General features: G+C 38.6%; 1 protein-coding gene, 1 long non-coding RNA gene and 1 other non-coding gene across 28 annotated transcripts in view; 2 read left to right on the top strand and 1 right to left on the bottom strand.

Moving 5' to 3' along the window:
- Positions 1 to 20699, bottom strand: part of CTNND2 (catenin delta 2) — a 967235-nt gene that overhangs the window by 49222 nt on the left and 897314 nt on the right. For all 26 annotated transcript variants that reach the window (XM_035292306.3, XM_035292310.3, XM_017969987.4 and 23 more), the window contains one exon: positions 3007 to 3217. In XM_035292306.3, coding sequence (XP_035148197.2) covers positions 3007 to 3217 — 211 coding nt within the window. The remainder of the gene's footprint in view (positions 1 to 3006; positions 3218 to 20699) is intronic.
- On the top strand, positions 7515 to 7622 carry LOC118151881 (U6 spliceosomal RNA). Its single transcript, XR_004740283.1, has one exon. It is a non-coding gene; the product is annotated as a U6 spliceosomal RNA (small nuclear RNA).
- On the top strand, positions 9002 to 19071 carry LOC118151689 (uncharacterized). The gene is made up of 3 exons (XR_013532359.1): positions 9002 to 9117; positions 17512 to 17617; positions 18940 to 19071. It is a non-coding gene; the product is annotated as an uncharacterized LOC118151689 (long non-coding RNA).

The following is a 20699-nucleotide window of genomic DNA, read 5'->3' as shown; positions in this document are numbered from 1 at the left end:
GAGTTAATAACAAATACACAATTGGAGTCTGATCTTCATCAGAGCTGTCAAGTCAGGGGTGGTAAAGACGTCAGCTGGTGCAGTTCATTGTGGCTGTCAACACAGCTGTGCCAGTGGTGGGATCACAGAACAGCAGCTCCCTTGGTTGTGCTGCCAGACGCCATGAGTTGTGCAGTTATGACAGACTGGGACTGGCAATTCGCCAGTCTGACTCATCAACATTACTGCATAATTAAGCTTGTATATATATATGTATATATATACGTATATACGTGTATATATATATAAAGAAAATGTATAAATATGTAACATGGAGAGTCATAGCAAGGCACATTTCTTCCGTCTGTGCTTTCCCACACTATCACAAATAAAAATCAGGTTTAAACTGAACTTATTTCTGGGAATAAGTTTTTGAGGACAATTTAGGGTGGGCAGATTTGCAATCATTTTATAAAGGAACTACTGTGCATTTGTTTTCCTGCTGTTCCCAATGATTAAATTAACCTCAATTCCAAAAATTTGATTTTCAATAAATTCTATTTCCTGAAAATTTGTCTGCAAGTCCATGGGAATCTCCATGCCTACTATCATAATAGAATTGAGTCAGAAATGGTGAGTTTCATTCAGATTTGGAGCAATTCTTGAGGATTCATTTTGTTTTAAGGAGCAACGAAAAGCAATTATAAAATTGAAGTATAGGTAGAAGATGAGGATAAATGTAGTTATAAAAACCTTGTTTTGATCCCCAAATTAGTCAGTATATAAAAAAATGAGATAAACTACATGAAACAGTGAATGAGACTGAGTAATCGAGAAAACTATAACCAGGAAGGTGCTTGATTCAATCCAATTTAACACTTCTTATTAAACTCATAAATCCAGGCTGCTGCCATTGGAAAAATAGATAAAGGAACAATGAGATGAAATGAGTGCCTATTCTATAGAAAAGTTTTCAGCCAAATTCAAGGGCATTTATGAGATCATCTGTAGTGAAAAAAATCTTCCCATTAACAATAATCAAGATTGGCCCTGGCTTATCAGGACCTTAGCAACATGGATATGTATCATTTCATAGACGGTTTCCTCGAGTGAGTTTTCAATTAGTTTCACCAAATAACTTTCTTTGACCATAGGGCTCAATAAAACATTTTTTTCCCTCTTTTAGGCCCATTTAGTGATGCTTATTGCTGTAGGGCTGCTCATACAGTGGGAGAGAATTAATACACGCCAAACCACTCCTCAAAGCTCTCTAACTGTATAATTCAGAGAAAATACTTTAATCTTTGAATGTCTCACAAATATAGACAAAAATAGATTGTTTTGCAGACAGTGGTTTCATTGTGTGTGTGGGTGTGTATGCTCAAAAGAGCATTACCATATTAAACTCTTAATGCTCAAAACAGGTAAGCACTTCAATTAGAGATTGCGAAGGGCTACAGAAGGTAAATACAGAAAAAAACCACATCGTTTCCTGCCTGCATAGTATAGTATTGTATTGTAAGTACAATAGCATAAGACATAATTCAAGCCAACAATCTATACTGTGCAATTATTATATGAGTCCAGTGGGGGTTCTCTACTTGATAGAAGAAAACATTCAAATCCAAATGCAAAATAGTTGATTGAGCCTATCTGGAGGTCTCCAAGTGCTGAAACAGAAATTCTGAATCTTCTATAATACGTTGGTGATATCCTGAATCAAGTGAAATAATGAGACAGAATTTCCAGAAAGTCTTAAAGTGCATCCCTCAAAGTGTTTAATAACAAAAGAAAAATTATTTAGCATTTAGATGTAAAAGGACGGGGAGGGGTTGCTTGGCAGGGAATGAAAAGTCAGGAAATAGACTCTTGATAACAAAATGTTTACCCTTTCGATCTTATTTGATCACATGGAATAACTTCCAAGAGGCAAAATTTAATTAAGGTTAGTGAAGGTTTCTGTAAAATTGACACCTTACTGATATACTGATGGGCTGCCTTGTGAAGCTGTTTTCTGGCTGTATATAGTAAGATACTGTTGGTTCTTAAAAACTGGGCTGGGGGGACATTCCTATTCAAGGAGGTGCAGTTGCTTTGACACCAAGTCCTATCTCTTTTTGTTCTACCTGCGTGAAGGCCCTCCTTTCTCACCACTATCCCCTTTGCCTGGGACATTTCTACTCATTCTTTAAGATTTGACCAGCTAGCATATTGTGATAGCCTCTCCATTGGGTTTAGATTGGAAAGTATAGGCGTAGTGACTTATTAAATTAAATATCTGCCCCATATCTCAGAGCTTGTAAGGGAGGGTACTGGATTAGAGCTGAGTTCTCTGACTCCATCACACCTTGTCTCCTCCCTCATCCTTCCTGCATGTGACTTGCTATGACTTGGCGGCTGCTGTGATGTTGGTAAAGTGGACCTGACCTGGTCACAGAGCTAAAGAGGCAAAGAGCAGAAGGATGAAGAGACATCATCAACACATGGACTTCCCACCACAGAGGAACAACAACAACAAAACACTTCCACATATCTGGGTCGAACTCATGTCTCTTCCAGGTGGAAGGAGCACCTGGGTGTGCTGGTTTGTCAAGTCCACTTTACCAACAGTAAGAGAGAACACTGGGATTGCTGGGTCAAATGGTAGAACACATGGACACAGGGAGGGGAACATCACGCATGTTGGGGGATGGGGGGCTGGGGGAGGAATAGAGGTGGGGGGATTGGGGAGGGATAACACTAGGAGAAATGTCTAATGTAGATGATGGGGGGATGGATGCAGCAAACCACCATGGCACGAGTATACCTATGTGACAAACCTGCACATTCTGCAAATGTACCTCAGAACTTAAAGTATAAAAAAAAATTCAAGATAAAAAAAATCGAGAGAGAGAAGACTGGAAACCATTTGCCATTTTCCTTCTCTTGATTCTCAGAGACAAATGCCTTCGGTGACAATCATAGTTGAAAGGCACATTCAGAACCAGTTTTACCAGGACAGAGATATGACGTCACCAGGTAACTTACTTATCTCCTTTGCTTTTGGAGATGCCGACCAACTTCTCGATGCCACCAGCATCCCGTAAGGCCTTGGCGTTCTCCATGTTCTTGGTAATAACTTCGTGCAGGGTGCAGCAGACGGCTGTCACTGTGTCATCCGACATGGCCTTGCTTGCCGTGCTGTTGCTGTTGTTCCCACCTGGAAGTCTGTGGACTAGGTCTCGCATGGCGTATTTGCCTGGAAAAGAAAATAAAGAGAATACTTGAAAGGAGGTCAAGGTGAAGGCAGAAGGCAGTGGCAGAGGTGGGTATGGGGGAGAAGAGAATACAAGAGGCCCTGTTTATGCAATATTGTTTGTTTCCCACCACTGCACGTTCTCTATTGGGTAACTTTGGACGCAGCTACAGAGAAAAAGCAGTCATTCCTCATGGCGGTGCATGCACTCTGCTGCTAGACTGACCTGGGATCAAAGCGTGTTATTTCATGGGCAAGTTATTTCATGCCTCTTAAGCCTCAGTTTTTTCAGTCTCTAAAGCAAGACAATAATGGTATCTACCATACATACAAGGTTGCTGTAAGGCATAAATGAGTGAATGTATGGAACGTATTTAACACATGGGGGTGAACAAGGACACAGGACTCAATAGGTGTTAGGTGTGATTATGTTCTTGCTTGATGTTTATAGAAGTCAAGAAAAATGTACGGAAACTCTAACATAACCCTCAAAAATACCTTAATGAAAGCTATGTCAGAACCTGTATTTTTTAACAACAGTCAAAGCACTAATGTGTGGAGAACATGATCACATATATGAGTCCCGAGTTTTGATTCCTTTAAAGCAAAGAGAAACATGGAAAGCAGGAGAGAGGCACTTGACAGTCTGTAACTATGTGTCCTTTGAACTACAGTAACCTGACGCTGTTTGTCTCTCTGATGGTATTTTATTGTGTAGTTCTACCATGTAACCCTTACTAATTTGGTGTGTTTTGTGCGAAAAATATAATAAAATCCAATTCTGCTTCCTTAATTCACTTTAGCATTGTTAATCTGACTATTCCCAATGATAAAGGTACTTATAATGACATATTTATGGAGTACTTTTAGTTTACAAAGCACTTTAGGCATTACCAATAACACTGCAGACAATTTATCCCACCTGTAGCTGCCATTTCTGCTCCTTTAATTTACTTCTGGAAGTTAGTAAATGAGTGCCTGTAGCAAAGCTGGCTGTTCTCACATTTTTCAGATGTAATTGGCAAGTGCCTCAAGTTAGATCCCTTTCTTGTGTCCCATCCCTCAATGGGGCATATTTAGCTAGCTCCTAAAAGCTATATGAAATATTTCACCTTCATTTAGATCTGTAAATAATATCTTCTTCTGCTATTGAATTCTCAGGTGCATGGTGCCTGGCAGCAAAAGGGAACCTTGTGGGAGCAGGCAGTGATATCTTCATTCCAGGCAGTGATACATAAAACACAGGCCCTTGTAATTTTGGTATCTGCTCTTATCCTATGTTTAGGTGGCTTATTTTAGCTTAGAGAGAAAATGCTGATGCTTAAATTACTGAAATAGAAAAGTGTGTTCATTCACTTGATGATAGCTGAGGAAGTGTCTGACAAAAATGGTTTGCCTGCAAACCCCCCAAATGGAGCATATTTATTTTCTAATGACAGCACCTAAAATAGTTTATCTATTTATCATTAAATCAGGCTTAACTCTGGTTAAGAGTTTACTTTCGTAGAGCTCAGCATGCTGGAGATTCTATCAGTTCATTAACCCCCACAAATCATTAGCAGACAAATTTGAGCTCCATAGACGTGAGATGACCAATGTGTTCCTTCTTCCTTTTCCTTATAAGGAAAGCAATGAAGGAAGGGCAAAATAACTGAAAAAAACATTTCAGTCATTGTATATACAGGGACATTTACACCCTTGACGGTATATGCAGAACAGTTTGGTGACCTTGGACACTGTCAAGGGGAAAACCCAAAATAAAGAGAGGGTGAGAATTTAGCTGTCATATGTTTTAGCTTTCTTGGTATAATCATTTTGAAAATTACGTCATCTAAATATGAAGATGTAGTTTCATCCTCCATGGCTTCCCAATCCTTGAGTCCTGAATAAGAGGCAGGTGTCCCTGTCATGTTAGCTTATTTATAGATAAGAAGTAGAGGGCAGGTACCCAACTCCTGCAGAGCAGCCTCTTCCACTCACCCCAGTGTGCCATACAAGTACTATCATTTTCCATGTGTCCCATGATATGGAAAAGATCAGGAGTCACTGTCATATTTAACCACTCATAACTTTACTGTTGAGGAAACTCATTGGAATAATTTTATTTCTAATATTTCCAATATAGGTCACTGAGATTTTACTAGGCAAATGGAGACTTTTCATTAAGTCTATCAGTCTATCTGGAGGAATATATTTTCGTCTATATTTTTGACCATCCAAGTAAAAAAACCAATCCGGTAATTTTATTCCATGGAGAAGAAAACCTCTGGCAAAGTTTGTTAATTATTTTAAAAGGTTACAATTCCTTTTTAGCCTTTAATTTTGTGTCGAAAATGCTGTCTTTTTACAGTGAAATTTAAATCCTATCTTCATAGAAAATTTGGGTAGCAAGAAAAGATTTTTAGCTCTTTCTAATGTCAGAAACTTTGAAGCTGATTACGGAAATAATAAAATGTGGGACATAGAATAATTACAGATGCAAGTGACCTTGTCTTGTGTGTTTATAACAGTAGTTGATGGAAGAGACAAATTAGACAGGACTGGAGTTGTTATGGAAGGCTTGATTCAGGAGGTGGACATTTAGGATTTTTTATGTTAAGGGAGCAACAAGATCAACTTGATACTTTACAAAGAGAATTCTGGTGCATTAAGAAGGAAGGTTTCAGAATAGTAAAACTGAAGGTGGAAGAAACATATAGTCTTTTTCTTGACAATAAAGTTCTCTTCCTGGATACTTCTAGTGAAATTATAAGCACTACAACTCAAGGTAGTGTGTTACTGTAACTGTTCCATATCCTGTATTTTCTTTTTAACCTAAGTTTCTAAACAGTTGAAAGAGCTGAAAAGCTATTCTTGCTACCCAGTAGGAGGAATCTTCACTCTTCTCCTCTACTGTTCAGTTAGACTTTTGGGTCTTTGAGGTCTGAGATTTCTTCAGAGGGTAAAAGAAGTTAATTCCCTTTTTTGTATCACAATGGCTACAGGAAACTGAAAAGTGGGTGGTTTAAACCTTTATTTTTATAGCTTGACACCATCAAGGTGATCAAATTGTTTGCTTTTCTTTTTAGAGAGAGAAATGGATGGAGATGGGGTTGTTTTAGGACTGGGGAAGAAAGAATGTCCCTGTATATACAATGACTGAAGAGGTGGGGTTCTTTTAGGACTGGGGAAGAAAGAGGCTGGTTCACCAGGTGGAGGTTGTTGGAGGTTCTTCACAGTCCCAGGAACATAAAGGGTACTGGGAGCCCAGCAGCGGCCCTGTGATGCATTAGGATTCTCTGTGGGTGCAGAGGAGAATAAAACAGCATAGGCTTCACCCTGTGCTTGAACCTGGCATGGGAGAGAGGAGGTGCCTGTCTTGGAATGATCTGCTTAGGCCCTCAAAAGGGGCAGACACCAGTAGTAACCACTGCAGACAGATGACCACTCCACTTGACTACACCACCTTCTTCTTCTTCTTCTTTTTTCTTTTTAAGACAGAGTCTCACTCTGTTGCCCAGACTGGAGTGCAGTGGCATGATCTCGGCTCACTGCAACCTCTGCCTCCAGGATTTAAGTGATTTTCCTGCCTCAGCCTCCCAAGTAGGTAGGACTACAGGCATACACGGCCACACCCGGCTAATTTTTGAATTTTAGTAGAGATGGGGTTTCACCATATTGGCCAGGCTGGTCTCAAACTCCTGCCACAAGTGATCTGCCCGCCTCGGCCTCCCAAAGTGCTGAGATTACAGGCGTGAGCCACCACACATAGCTGACTCCACCTTCTTCTAGATTTAATTTGGTTCAAAAATAAGTAAAAGGTATGACACAGACTGAAAATAATAGCGTGAGTCATTCATTTGGCAGGAAGCTATGCTATTTCAGGAACAAACAAGGACCGGTGACTACAGAAAGGAGGTCATGGGAGGATCAAGGGCAGGAGAGCAGCCATGATGGAAATTCTTAAGAAGCAACTGACAGGGCTTGGAGCCCAGGGAAATGTGGAGGTAATGGAGGGACATGATTCAGAGGTTTCATGCTAGAATAACACAGAGAGTAGTAATAACCAAATGAATCTTAAAGCTTAATATTAAGTTGAGCATTATTTTCCACACAAAGAAAAACATGCAAAATAAGTTATATTGCTTACATGAGAGAATCACATACCAAAATCCCATCAGAGAGACAAGTAGGTCATCAGGTTCAAAGAATACCTAGACTTATGAAGGCAAAATGGATATCTTGCCTTGCTTCTATTTTGAATAAATGTGCTACCAACGATCCACCATCATGGAATGACATCTGAAAAAGGGAAATCATGGTGCTCGCTTCGGCAGCACATACACTAAAATCGGAATGATGTGGAGAAAGATTAGCATGGCCCCTGTGCAGAGGTAACCTGTAAATTTGTGACACGTTCTCTATTTTATTTTTTAAAAAAGAAAAGCTTGTTGCCCAGATCAAAACAATACAAAACAAGATTCTACCACTGCCACTGCCACAAATGGTCACTCTTTCTTGCTAAAGTTCCCAACAGAAATGAATCCTTGGGCCATTTCTTTTAAGTTACTTAGTCTGTATAACATCTCTGACTTTTGCAATACTGATAAGAGACAACCATCAGTGATAATATAACAGTGTGGAAAAAGGACTATTTTCATCATTGATGGACTAACTGCAACCTTGTAGCTCTGCTATCCTTTCTACTGTGTGTGTGTGTGTGTGTGTGCATTTCCTTCAAATACCTCTATTTCATATTTGGTGAACCAGTTTTCTAAATCCATATTTTCTTGAAAAACTGCAAGTAAAAAATATTTTCTTCTTGCAGTGCTTCATCCTGGAAGTCTTCTGTTAAGCATTGTTGGGTACACCAAGGTAGCCCCATGGACTCACTCAGGAGAACTCACAAACCTTGTTGCCCAAGAAAGGCACTCCTTGCAGAACGCTTGTGCAGAAAGGAGCTGGTGGGGATTTCATGGTGAGGTGAGCTGGTGGGGATTTCATGGTGAGGTAACAGCCTTGCTCTCGTCGACCGCTGTTGTGTCGTGTTTGTGACTTTCTATTTCTATTTCTGAACTAAGCCTGTTTTGGTTATTGATGTGCATACTACCACTTGGTTTTCCCACTGGTGGCAGGAAGGTTGAGTGGTGGGCTCATGGTCTAAACACCTGCATTCTCTAAGGCAGCAGACAACTTGAGTGCTTTCCAACGCTGATTATAGATCTTTTCTGATCACTGATGCAGTCCTGTGTATAGGTGGTCTTTGTTGTAATAAACTTAAATGTCTCAAACTGATTAGAGAAAAAATATTTTTTCCAGAAGGTCAGCTGGACTAGAGAGCAACCCCAGATTAGAAACATCACAACTCCTTTGTCTTCGTGGTCTCAGTAGTTCTATGACCCTCCTGTTTCCTGAGCTGCTAAAACTGACGGGCTCCGAGTTTATTTTTTTCCAGAAAACTTTTTTATTGCAGTAAAATACATTTAAAATTACCATTTCAAGTATAAAGTTTGTTGATATTATGTAGAATTATATCATTCTACAATCATACATCTCCAGAACTCTTTTCACCTTGCAAAATTGAAACTTCAAAAACATTTAAACAACTTCCCAACCCCTCCCTTCACTCCCCAGAAACCTCCATTCTACTTTCTGTCTGTATGAATTTGACAACCCTAGGTACCTCATGTAAATGGCAGCATAAAAGATTTGTTTTTGTGACTGAATTATTTCACTTAGCATAATGTCCTCAAGGTTCATCCATGTCATAGTGTATGTCAGAATGTACATTCCATTTTTTCCAGACATTCTCACTCTGTGATCCAGGGTGGAGTGCAGTGGTACAATTTCAGCTGACTGTAATCTTGTCCTCCTGGATTCAAGCAATTTTCATGCCTCAGCCTCCTGAGTAGCTGAGATTACAGGTATGTGCTACCACACCCAGCTAATTTTTTGTATTTTTAGTAGAGACAGGGTTTCACAATGTTCACCAGGCTTGTCTTGAACTGGCCTCAAGTACTCTGCCCACCTCAGCCTCCCAAAGTGCTGGCATTACAGGTGTGAGCCACTGCACATGGCCAGAACTTTCTTTTCAAGACTGAGTAATTTTCCATTGTGTGTATATACCATATTTTGCTATTCTTCTGTTGATGAAATATTGGGTTGATAATTCATTTTCATGATTGTGAATAACGGTGTGAACAGGGATGTACAAATATCCTTTTACTTTCAATCTATTTCTGTCTTTGAATCTGAAGTTTTTTGTAGGCAACATATAATTGGATCATATTTTTTAATGCCCTCTGTCTTTGATTGGAGAGTTTAATCCATGTATATTTAAAGTAATTAGTAATAAAGAGGATCTTTTTTCTAGCATTTTACTTTGTTGTCCATATGCCTTATAGCTTATTTTTGCCCCTAATTTCCTGCATTACTATCTTGCTTTGTGTTGACTTTTTTGTAGTGAAATGTTTGAATTTTGTTCTCATTTCCTTTTGTGTATATAGTTTAATGATTTTCTTTGTGGTTACCACAGAGATTACATTTAACATTATACCATTATAATTTTGAATTTATACCAAGTTAACTTCAATAACATACAAACACTTTGTTCATTTACAGTTTCATTCCATACTTTTTGGTTATTGATGTCACAAAATTACATCTTTGAACATTGTGTACAAAAACATAAATAATTGTTTTTTAAAAAATGAATTAGTCTCTTAAATTATATAAACAACAAAATGTGGAGTTTTAAGACAAAGTTATAATAATGTTAGCTTGTAGACTAGTAATTGTTTTTTCTTAAATGTACTGAATCATGTAGAAAACAAAGTAGCATTATAAACCATTGTTAAAACAATATGAGCTTTATAATTGCCTGTGTATTTATCTTTACTAAGATATTTATTTATTCTTATACCTTTGAATTATTGCTTAGTGTTCTTTCATTTCAACATGGAGGACTCCCTTTAGGATTTCTTACAGTGCAGGTCTAGTGGTAATGAACTCTCTTAGTTTCTGTTTATCTGAGAATGTCTTAATTTTTCCCTCACTTTTGCTGGACATAGGATGCTTGGCTGACAGTTTTATTTTTTTTTCTTTTAGCACCATAACTATATCAACCTACTGCCTTCTGGCCTTCAAAATTTTGATTAAAAAATCAGCTGATAATCCTACTTTGGATTGCTCGTGTGTGGTGAATAATTTCTCTAGGTTTTCAAGATTGTTTATCTTTGGATTTCAGCAATTTGATTGTAATGTGTTTCAGTCTGGGTATCTTTGAGCTTATCCTATTTGAATCTCCCTGAATTCTTGAGTGTTTATATTTATGCCTTTCATTAAATTTGGTAAGTTTTAGCCATTATTTCCTCTAATAATCTCTCTGCCCCTTTCTCACATTTTTTTTTCTCCTGAGTCTTTCATAGTGTGTATGTTTATCCTCTTGAAGATAAACCTCTTAAGATTCACAGAACCCTTAAGCTCTGCTCCTATTCTTTGATCTTTTCTCTTTCTGCTCTCCAAAATCAATAATTTCAATTGTTGTATCTTCAAGTTTGCTGATTCTTTCTTCTGCCTGCTCAAATCTGCTTTTGCATTTCTTGAGTGAATTTTTCATTTCAATTATTGTACTTTTCAGCTCTAAATTTTTTAGGTTTTCTATGTCTTTATTGTCTCCATTTTGTTCATACATCATGTTCTTGACTTTTTCCATATCTTCCTTTAATTCTTTGAACATCTTTAAAACAGTTGCTTTGAAGTCTTTGTCTAGTAGGTCTACCTTTGTGCCATTTTTCAGCTATGGCTTATGTGTTTGGGTTCCCCCTGCTTTGAACTGGTCATACTTCCCTGTTTCATTGTATGCCTGTGGTTTTTGTTGTTGTTGAAACTGAAAATTTGAATGTAATAACGGGTTATCTGAAAACCAGACTCTTCTTCTTTTCCAGGGTTTGTTGATTTTTGCTTGTTTTGTTTTGACTGTTTTAGGCTATCTCTGTGCCAAGAATTAGCCTTAAGATCTTCACTGATGTTTTCTGAGGATAAGCGTTTCCCTGGGCATGCGCAAGGGCTCTCTTATTTTCTCTTGTATATGCAGTTGCTTTTGAATATTCTAGTCTTTAATGACTGGCTCCCAAAAAGGGAAAAGAAAAAAATAAAATGGATGAGGAGGGTGAGGGTGTTAGCTCTTTAAATTCTCTGAAAATAACTTCAGCCAAAGATAGAAGGACTTGAAATCATGGTATGTGTAGGTACAACAATGGCTGCTTACCTCTGTGTTTGTATCTCTGTAGTCAGGAGCAGCAATCAGTAGAAAGAACAGATCCCTGATATTTAGAGGACAGGGTCTTTTGTGCCAACCCTGACTTCTGACAGCTCTAAGTAAGCTGCTCTAGGAACACATGCACAGCTACCTGCCACAGGGCTGAGTGGTGGGGGATGGGTAGCTACTGCTGAGCTAAGCAGAGATTAACCAAATAAACTGTACTTTACTGTCCAAGTCTTCTGAAACTTTAAGCCTTCAATAGACTCCAGAGTTTCAAAATAGTTACGTCCGTGTGATGGTTAATATTAGGGTCAGTTTGACTGGATTAAAGGATGCCTAGGCAGCTGGTAAAGTATTGTTTCTGGGTGTGTCTGTGAGGGTGTTGCTAGAGGAGATTAACGTTTGAATCAGTGGACTGGGAGAGACAGACCCACCCTCAATGTGGGCGGATACCATCCAACTGGCTGCCAGCATGGCTAGAACAAAAGCAGGTGGAAAAATATATGATAAGATGCCTTGCTGAGTCTTCTGGCTTTCATCTTTCTCCATGCTGGATGCTTCCTGCCCTTCCTTGAACATCAGATGCCAGGTTCTTTGGCTTCTAGACTCTTGGACTTACACCAGTGGTTTGTCAGGGGCTCTTGGGCCTTCAGCCACAGACTGTAGGCTACAATGTTGTTTTCCCTACTTTTGAGGCTTTTGGAGTCAGACTGAACCACTAATGGCTTATGTCTTCATCAGCTTGCAGATGGCCTATCATCGGGCTTCCCCTTGTGATCATGTGAGCCAATTCTCCTTAATAAACTCCTTTCACTTATACATATATCCTATTAGTTCTGTCCCTCTGGAGAACCCTGACTGATAGACAGATTCTGCCAATGTGATTGTGTCTAAGTGGGGAGGCAGATTCTTGGTGCTTCCTACTTCTCTATCAGCCTAGAATCCTCTCCCCTCTCTGAATTTACTTTTCATCAATGATTGATGACATAAAGATCAGGAGCTGATTTCTGTGTGATTGGATCTCTGTAGGTTAGTGTGAAAACAGAGTTTTTTCCCTTTTGAATATAAGGGGTTGTTTGATGTTTACAATGCTGGAATGTTTTGTCTCTCCTTTCTCTTTTGGGAAATAGTTGGAGCTTAATTTATAGAAATCTGTCATTTGTACACTATAAATATGTCTAATTTAAACACAGTCTATCATCAAAGGGGAAAATATATGCAAAAAAAAAATCTATATTTTAAAACTGGTTAATGCGGCTTACGGACCCAATTGGTGAAGCATTCAAAATGGTATTGCTTAGTTATTGAAAATTTTTGCATGCTTGTCAACATGGGAAAGGTCTCTTCTGGATTGTCCAGAGGTCTCTGACCTCCAGAAACATCTGAAAGCTTCTGAGTGTATACCTTCTTTTCCCCTAAAACAAAATACATGGAATACTACTTAGCAATCAAAAGGAACACCTATATGCTACAACCTGAAAACATTTGAATGGTATTATGCTAAGTGAAGAAAGCCAATCTCAAAGGGTTCTATATTGTAAGATACCACTTACATAACATTCTTGAAATAACAAAATTATACAGATAGAGAACAAATTAACAGTTGCTAGGAGTTTGGGATAGTTGGGGAGACTGTGACTATGACAAGATGGTACAACAAATATTGTTGGGTTGAGGGAATAATTCTGTATCTTGAGAGCCTTGATGGTTACACAAATCCAGACATGTGATGACACTGTACCTACATGCTGTAACGTTACTTTCCTGATTTAAATATTGTGTTATAGTTACATAAGCATAGCCATTGCTGTGAACTAGGTGAGGGATACACAGGACCTCTCCTTGCTATCTTTGCAATTTCCAATGAATCTATAATATTTTTAAGTTAAAAATTAGAAAAGTCACACAGAAATGTAGAAATATGCGAATAAACATGTGTTGACAAAAAGGTGCCAATAAATCTTAAAATGCATCTCCTGGTTCAACCCACAATGGACTTGCCCAGCATTACAAAAAAATAGCACATATTATATAAGAAGAAATCCAGTTACAAACTCCTGAATCTTCCAGCATACCCAAGAGTTTGATGGGGATTCTTCTGTTGTGTGTGTTTCAACACTGTCTGTGTCTACAAATTGGTGTAAGTTTTCAACTCTCTGGATGAGACTGACAAATGGAGCTCCTGATTTGACTGACTTATGGAAACAAGGAAGTCCTCATATATGTAATGACACAAGAAAACTAAAAAGTCACCAATGAAAATACTCTCCAAATGCTTTAATTTGCTGGTCCTTTAAGAAAAAAAATCTTTCACAAAAGCTTATTTCAAAGAAAACCACAAAGAAATTTCACAATGAATTAAATTAACAGCCTTGGTAGTTAGGATAAAAAATTTGAAGCAAAGGAATAAAAGTTGATACGAGGTTAGCAAAGACAAGGGGGAAAAAATAGCACTAAGATACTTCAGGACCTTTAAGAACATTTGAAGAGGTTTCAGTCTTTGGTATCTAAGGTAAAAAGAGTTGATGCAGTATTTTTAGCTAAAGCAAATCCGTGCAAAACGAGACTGGTTTGATAATATTAGGGGAAAAACAGAGCTGCGTCTTTTCCCTGATTTTATCATGTCATAAATCTTTTGTTAGTGTGATCTGTTTTATAAAAGATTAGGTTTATTTCCTCAATTTTTAATAATATTAATCTTTAAGATTTCCAGTTCTAGGTTTATTAGACAGATAAGCTAACATTATTATTTAAAAACGTAAACAGGTTAACAAGTGTTCAGCTAGACTGAATTTTAATGACTGCTGTTTCATGAAGGAGTTGCTCTTCTTCACCTTGGAGAATTCTACAGAAGTCTGTTACTGAGTTACTCCATGAAACTCCTCTGAGTAAAATTTTTAATGTCCTCATTTTGGAAAAACACTGTCCACGAAACTCATAGGCACATACATATATACTCTTCAAATATCTGCAAATGTACAAATGTCTTGGACTTGTTCATGTTGCTACTTCATGAAATACAAAAACAATATATCAGACTGTTAGAGGAAGTGCATTGTGAGTCTGGGAGTCACAGGCAGCTTTCTGGAATCTCAGCTGATCTCAAGTACACACAGGCAACTGTCTCCTAGCCTTCTCTATGTCTGTAATTACTCAGTTACATTGTTTCAAAGCCATAACTAATATGAGTAGTTGATGCTGTATGTTAGTTTTCTAACGCTGCTGTAATAAATCACCAAGTTTAGTGCTTTAAACCTAGATACATTTATTATGTTACAGTTCTGCAGGTTAGAAGTACAACACTGGTATTACTAGGCTACAGTTAGGGTGTGGGCAGGGCAGCATTCTGGGAGCTCTAGGCGAGAACAGTTTTTTTGCTTTTTCCAGTTCCTAGAGTCCACCTGCCTTCCTTGGCATGCAACCTTCTGTTTCTACCTTTAAAACCAGCAACAACATGGGCTGAGTCTTTCTTATGTCACATCACTCTGACCCTGTCATTTGTTCCCAACAGCTACATTTTCCACTCTTAAGGACTGTTGTTACTACATTGGGTCCACTGGGATAATCCAGGGCCTTCTTCCTAACTCAAGGTTAGCTGATTATTAACCTTAATTCCTCTCAGCCATGTAAGGTGGCATAGTCACAGGTCTGGGGGAATAGGCTGTGGACATCTTTGGGAGGACCGTTATTCTGCTTACTACACTATACTGGGTACAATCATTGTAAAATAATATGAACATGTCTATAAGATAATGGAATGCATTTTTGTTTATCAAGGAAGAAAGCGTGTCTAAGGTAAAGACGTCTGGCTGTGTGTTAATACATAAAATAAGTAAGACATATTCGAGCATGTGCAGTAAGTTACGTTAAGTTTGAGAAGGAGTGAACCTTATTTGCTTTGGTTTATAATGCCTGGAAATAACAAATTGGAAAAAAAGCAATGAAAGATGTGACAGTTTTTATAAAGCTTGGGTCATTTTGATGAGTTTACTTACAAGATAGAGAAAAGGCTTGTGAAGTCTCTACTCTGCAAATGTTGCACGAGCAGGGCACAGATAGGAAGTTAGAATTGGGTCTTCTCTCTGAGTATACTGAGTATATGCTCTGCTTTCTCTAAGAAATTGTGAAGAATAGTCTATGCTCAAAGAGCAAAAGCATCTTTTATCAAAAAAATCCTCCTACTTGATATCCTGTTAATTTTTTGTGCTTTTGTTAATCTCTTGAATCACTTTTAGCAAAATTTACTCACTTGTGGAAATGCTAAAGTTTATCTTTTAAATTAATATCCAGTAAAAGATCCTTGCTTATGAAAATGCCAGAGGTCCTAATAACTTCTTTAACTGCTTTTCTGTAAATAGGATCATTCTGGGCCAAGCGGAAGTTATGTCTTGTCTTTAGCCACTCTAGATGTACCCTCATATCTTGCATCCTCAGTTAACTCTTTTTGAAATTGCCTTCCACAAATCTGAACCCCATAGTCAAACTGATACAACTTTTGTTTGTTTGTTTGTTTTTTGAGATGGAGTCTCACTCTGTAACCCAGGCTGGAGTCCAATGGGGTGATCTCGGCTCACTGCAACCTCTGCCTCCTGGGTTCAAGCAATTCTCCTGCCTCATCCTCCCAAGTAGCTGGGATTACAGGTGTCCACCACCACACCTGGCTAGTTTTTTGTATTTTTGGTAGAGACAGGGTTACACCATGTTTGCCAGGCTGGTCTTAAACTCCTGACCTCAGGTGATCCACCCACCTCGGTCTCCCAAAGTGCTAGAATTACAGGTGTGAGCTGCTGCCCCTGGCTTCAAACAAATACAACTTTTAGAAGTATCTTACATTTAAACCATCTTTGGGGTTTCTCAGAAAGCTTCTGGTGACACCAAAGACTTTTCTTCTTCACCTTATGAGAAAAGGGATGCTTTCTATGTTCAGCATTCTGCAGATTTTTATTTGGTTTAATACTATGCTGAGAACTGTCCTGTAAATCAAGAATTCAATACAAAAAGACCTGCCAAATGAAAAAGTGAAAAGCTCAACCACCACTTAATTATGACAAGTAAAATGTGATCATTGTGATTATGCTTTGGCAGTGATGCCCTTTTCATTGTGGAGAGAGGCACACTGTCTTTCATGTTAAAGAATGGCACAATAATGGTCAACAATTCTTTAAAAGAAAGATCCCATTTCCACATTTAAAAGAGCCTTTTCAGTTGGTGGTCATCCTAACACATATTGGATGGACTGAATTAAAAGACCGTGGAGATTGTTCTCTGGCCTCACTGCACCACTCTCATGGCAGTCACTAATTCTTCATGAAACTAAACTGGCTTCCATTTTGATATTAGTGGTTACAATGAGTAAATAACCAGGTGCATTCAGCCTTAGCACCAACAGGTGGTTTCTGATTTTTTGTCACACTATCCTAAACATCTCTGCCAAGGCCATGGATCAGTAATGATACCTGCTGGAAGGAACATCACAATAGCTTGATGAAAGGACTCTGACAAGTACATTTGACACTTGATAGAATAGAAAATTGGATCTTGGTTACACGCATCCCTCTATTGGCTGAAACCACCACCACAAATGAAGACTATGGAGGGACTGAGTCAGGAGTTCCGGAACTGGTTTATGGGGGAAGCAGACAACTTTGAGAAACTGGAGTGCTTAGTAATCAACAAAACCAGGATTAACCACCTAGACAAAATGACGCAAATCTCGTTGTGGTTACTGTTCTGATTTGGATCAGGCATGTTATAGAAGTCTTTTTTCTATTTCCTCTGTCTCCAGTGCTTGATCTAATAGGTTATGTTTATAAAGACTAGAATAAAACATTCCTTAAATGGAATCTTCTAAGTAATCCTTCTAAATTCATTTAAAAAATCCTTAACAATTTTTAAAACAGATGATGATAATAAATTATCAGGAAAAGCTAAATTTGTAATATTCCTGCAGACACTATGACATATGTTGATTGCTCTGAGACTATATAACAACTAAAAGCAATAGTCACCTTATTATTTAACTACTATTATTACTAATCTGAGTGTTTTTCTTTAGCCATAGGCTTTCAAATTTACCTAGAATCTGTCTTCCTTCTTACCAGAATGTAACAGAGTAAATCAAATCTGTGATAATCAACATGTCAGAGGTGTTACATTTAAAGGTAAATATGATTTAATTAAACATGACAAGCTCGTTTAAAATGAGTGCACTTCATACGTGGGGTTAATGCCTACAACATCCTCTCAGGACACTGGCTTGGTTCATGTTGTGTGGGGTCCCCAAGCCCTGGGCCACAGACCAATATTGGTCCATGGCCTGTTAGGAACCAGGCCACGTGGCAGGAGGTGAGTGGCCGGCAAGTGAGCTTACAGCCTGAGCCTCACCTCCTGTCAGATCAGTGGTGGCATCAGATTCTCACAGGGGTGTGAACTGTATTGTGAACAGAGGGATCTAGGCTGCGCTCTCCTTATGACAATCGAACTAATGCCCAATGATCTGAGGTGGAACACTTTCATCCTAAAATCATCTTCCCCACCGACCTCAGTCCATGGAAAAATTGTCTTCCATCAAACTGGTCCCTGGCACCAAAAAGGTTGGGGACAGTTGGCTTAGGGAATCCCAACTCTGCAGGTAGTATGGCCAGGAGCACTGAAAACTTGTAGCTCAGAGAGATGGAATGCTTTTTGAGACATAGCTAATGGATGTGAAACCTGGAAGAGGTGAGCTTTGAATCTGAAAGTTCTGAATTACTGATTTCAGTCATCTGGAATCAAATATTTCTGCCACAAATATAAAAGTGACCACAAAGCAAAAGTTTATCCTCAAGACTTGATATCATAGAGCTCTCATTTTTATAACCATGCAAAGAGGTGTTGTGAATGAATCAACACTGCTTGCTATATCTATGTCTATACAACTGGTCCAATAAGACAACATATCAAATGATCACAAATAAGAAAACTGCTGAACAAACGCCTGTGGATAAATTCGTATTTCAGGGCGGAACGTCAGCATTAGGAAGAACTGTGAAGGCACACCGGGACCCAGCTCCACCCCTGTCATGGCAGCAGACACATCATGCGCTTTACCCAGTCCCCATACAGGGAAATAGAACAAAGCCAAGCTCAGGAAAACAAACCCAAAGCAAACAAGCAAGCAAACAAACAAACAAACCACACAGTCGCCCTTCTACTGCAGTCCCAAGTAATGCATCTTTGACCCACTTCCTAACAGTTGTAGACTCCCCGGACAGCAGCGTCTCCGACACTGGCAATACCGACATGTGACAAGGTGATTACCTTGTGAGAAAACTGCTGTTTGCCCAGCATGACCTGACAATGTAACCTTATAAACCGGGGTAATTTTGTACTTCTTAAGTTTTAAATGGAGAAGGCTGGTCTTAATTCTGGCTCCCCTGCAACAATCCATAAGAAAGCCCTTTCTCATCTGGATGCTTTTTCTTTCTGTCTTCCTTTCATGCAGTGGAAAATGGCTGTGGCAACACGAACCTTCTGGATTGATCACACCGGTCTCTTTTTCCCAGAAAGGGACCTGTTCATCTCCACATCTGCCCCCTTGCTCCTGCCAGATTCAAATAAATATTTCATGAGATGGCGTGATTAAAAAAAAATCTTCTTTTATAACCTGCCTGTTTTAATCGATTAGAGAATTATTAAAATAGAAAAAGAGAGAGAGAAGGAATAAGAAGGGACCAGCTGGAGCCAGGGGATCAAATAGTTTCTATGGGCAAGGATAAGACAAATTCTAGAAGGCATACTAAAGTTCCTTATGCTTTTTTCTAATAACCATTATTTTTTAAAAAAACAAGTACAGGCTGGGCACAGTAGCTCACACCTGTAATCCCAGCTCTTTTGGAGGCCAAGGCTGGTGGATTACATGAGGTCAGGAGTTCAAGACCAGCTTGGCCAACATGGCGAAACTGTGTCTACTAAAAATGCAAAATTTAGCCAGGCATGGTGGCGCATACCTATAATCCCAGCTACTTGGGAGGCTGAGGCAGGAGAATCACTTATATCAGGAAGGCGGAGGTTGCAATGAGCCAAGATCACACCACTGCACTCCAGCCTGGGCAACAGAGCAAACCCCGTCTCAGAAAAACAAACAGAAAAACAAGTACAGACGTGTAACACATATAAGATCCTATTTCACATGCCCAAACTGGCAAGCAGTTGGTCTGAGAAAATGATTCAAAGAGTAACTCAATCCTCTGAAAAGAAATAACACTGAATGAGGCATAATCTTGTAAGTTTACGGCATATGGTATGCAGTTCTTTCTAGAGTTATTACACTCAAATAAACAACCGATTCCATCTGTTTGGAAGACAAAAGGAATCGTATGTTTCAGTACCTTGTCTCATCCAGGGGAATTCACTGAATTAGATTCTGAGAAATTCTCACACTGTTGAAGTGTGAAGAACTAAGAAAATAGTAGAACTACGGGCAGGAAGGTGGCTGAGAGATGCATATTTAACCAGTATAAGAAAGATTCTAAAAATAAAAATGGCAGTTAATTAACTTCAGATTTGCTGAAGTTCCTTTTTGAACTAGAAATAAATTGATTTTTTAGAAATATTGAAGATGAGGCAAGCAACTAATATGATCCATTTTAACAGGACTTAAATAATTTGATTAACTATTAAGCATGGTAGCCATAAAAATAATTATCTCAAGTCCTTGACTCATTTTAGCAGAAAGGAAGTAAAGATGAAAATTTAAACTTACTGATTCCAGCTTCAGGGGAGACACCTAGCAAGGGTGTTGTATTTTTTGGTCAAGATTGATATCTAACAAAGACCCAAGAACTCTCCTAAGATGAAAATTTCAGAAGACAATTGTCTTTTGGAGGCAAATGAGATCAGTGCTTCTCTAAAGAAAAGTTTGTTCTCATGAATGGAACCTGAAATCAGTCCTCCAACCTGAGTGACATTAGAATAGCAGTATTTCATTGATTACTGCAATAGCTTAATGATGAATTATGAAATCACATTCCCTCATTCTCGCTTTTCCAAATTGATTTACACCTCTGCCAAAGTAAAAATCAGATCTAATTAAGGATATGGAGAGAGGGAATCATCTCTTGTTTTTTCTCATAGGCTATTACTCATAGATTACATTATGTAGTGTTCTAACTTTTTCAAGAACATGCACATTCATTATTTTCATTTGTAGCTTGCATTACCCTAGGGATATAAAAATGGCAGGTATAATTTCCAATTTATCTA

Source organism: Callithrix jacchus, chromosome 2 (assembly GCF_049354715.1).
Source record: "Callithrix jacchus isolate 240 chromosome 2, calJac240_pri, whole genome shotgun sequence".
Taxonomy (NCBI): Eukaryota; Metazoa; Chordata; class Mammalia; order Primates; family Cebidae; genus Callithrix; species Callithrix jacchus.
Note: the sequence above shows the minus strand (reverse complement) of the source record. Positions and strands in the feature narration are given on the sequence as shown.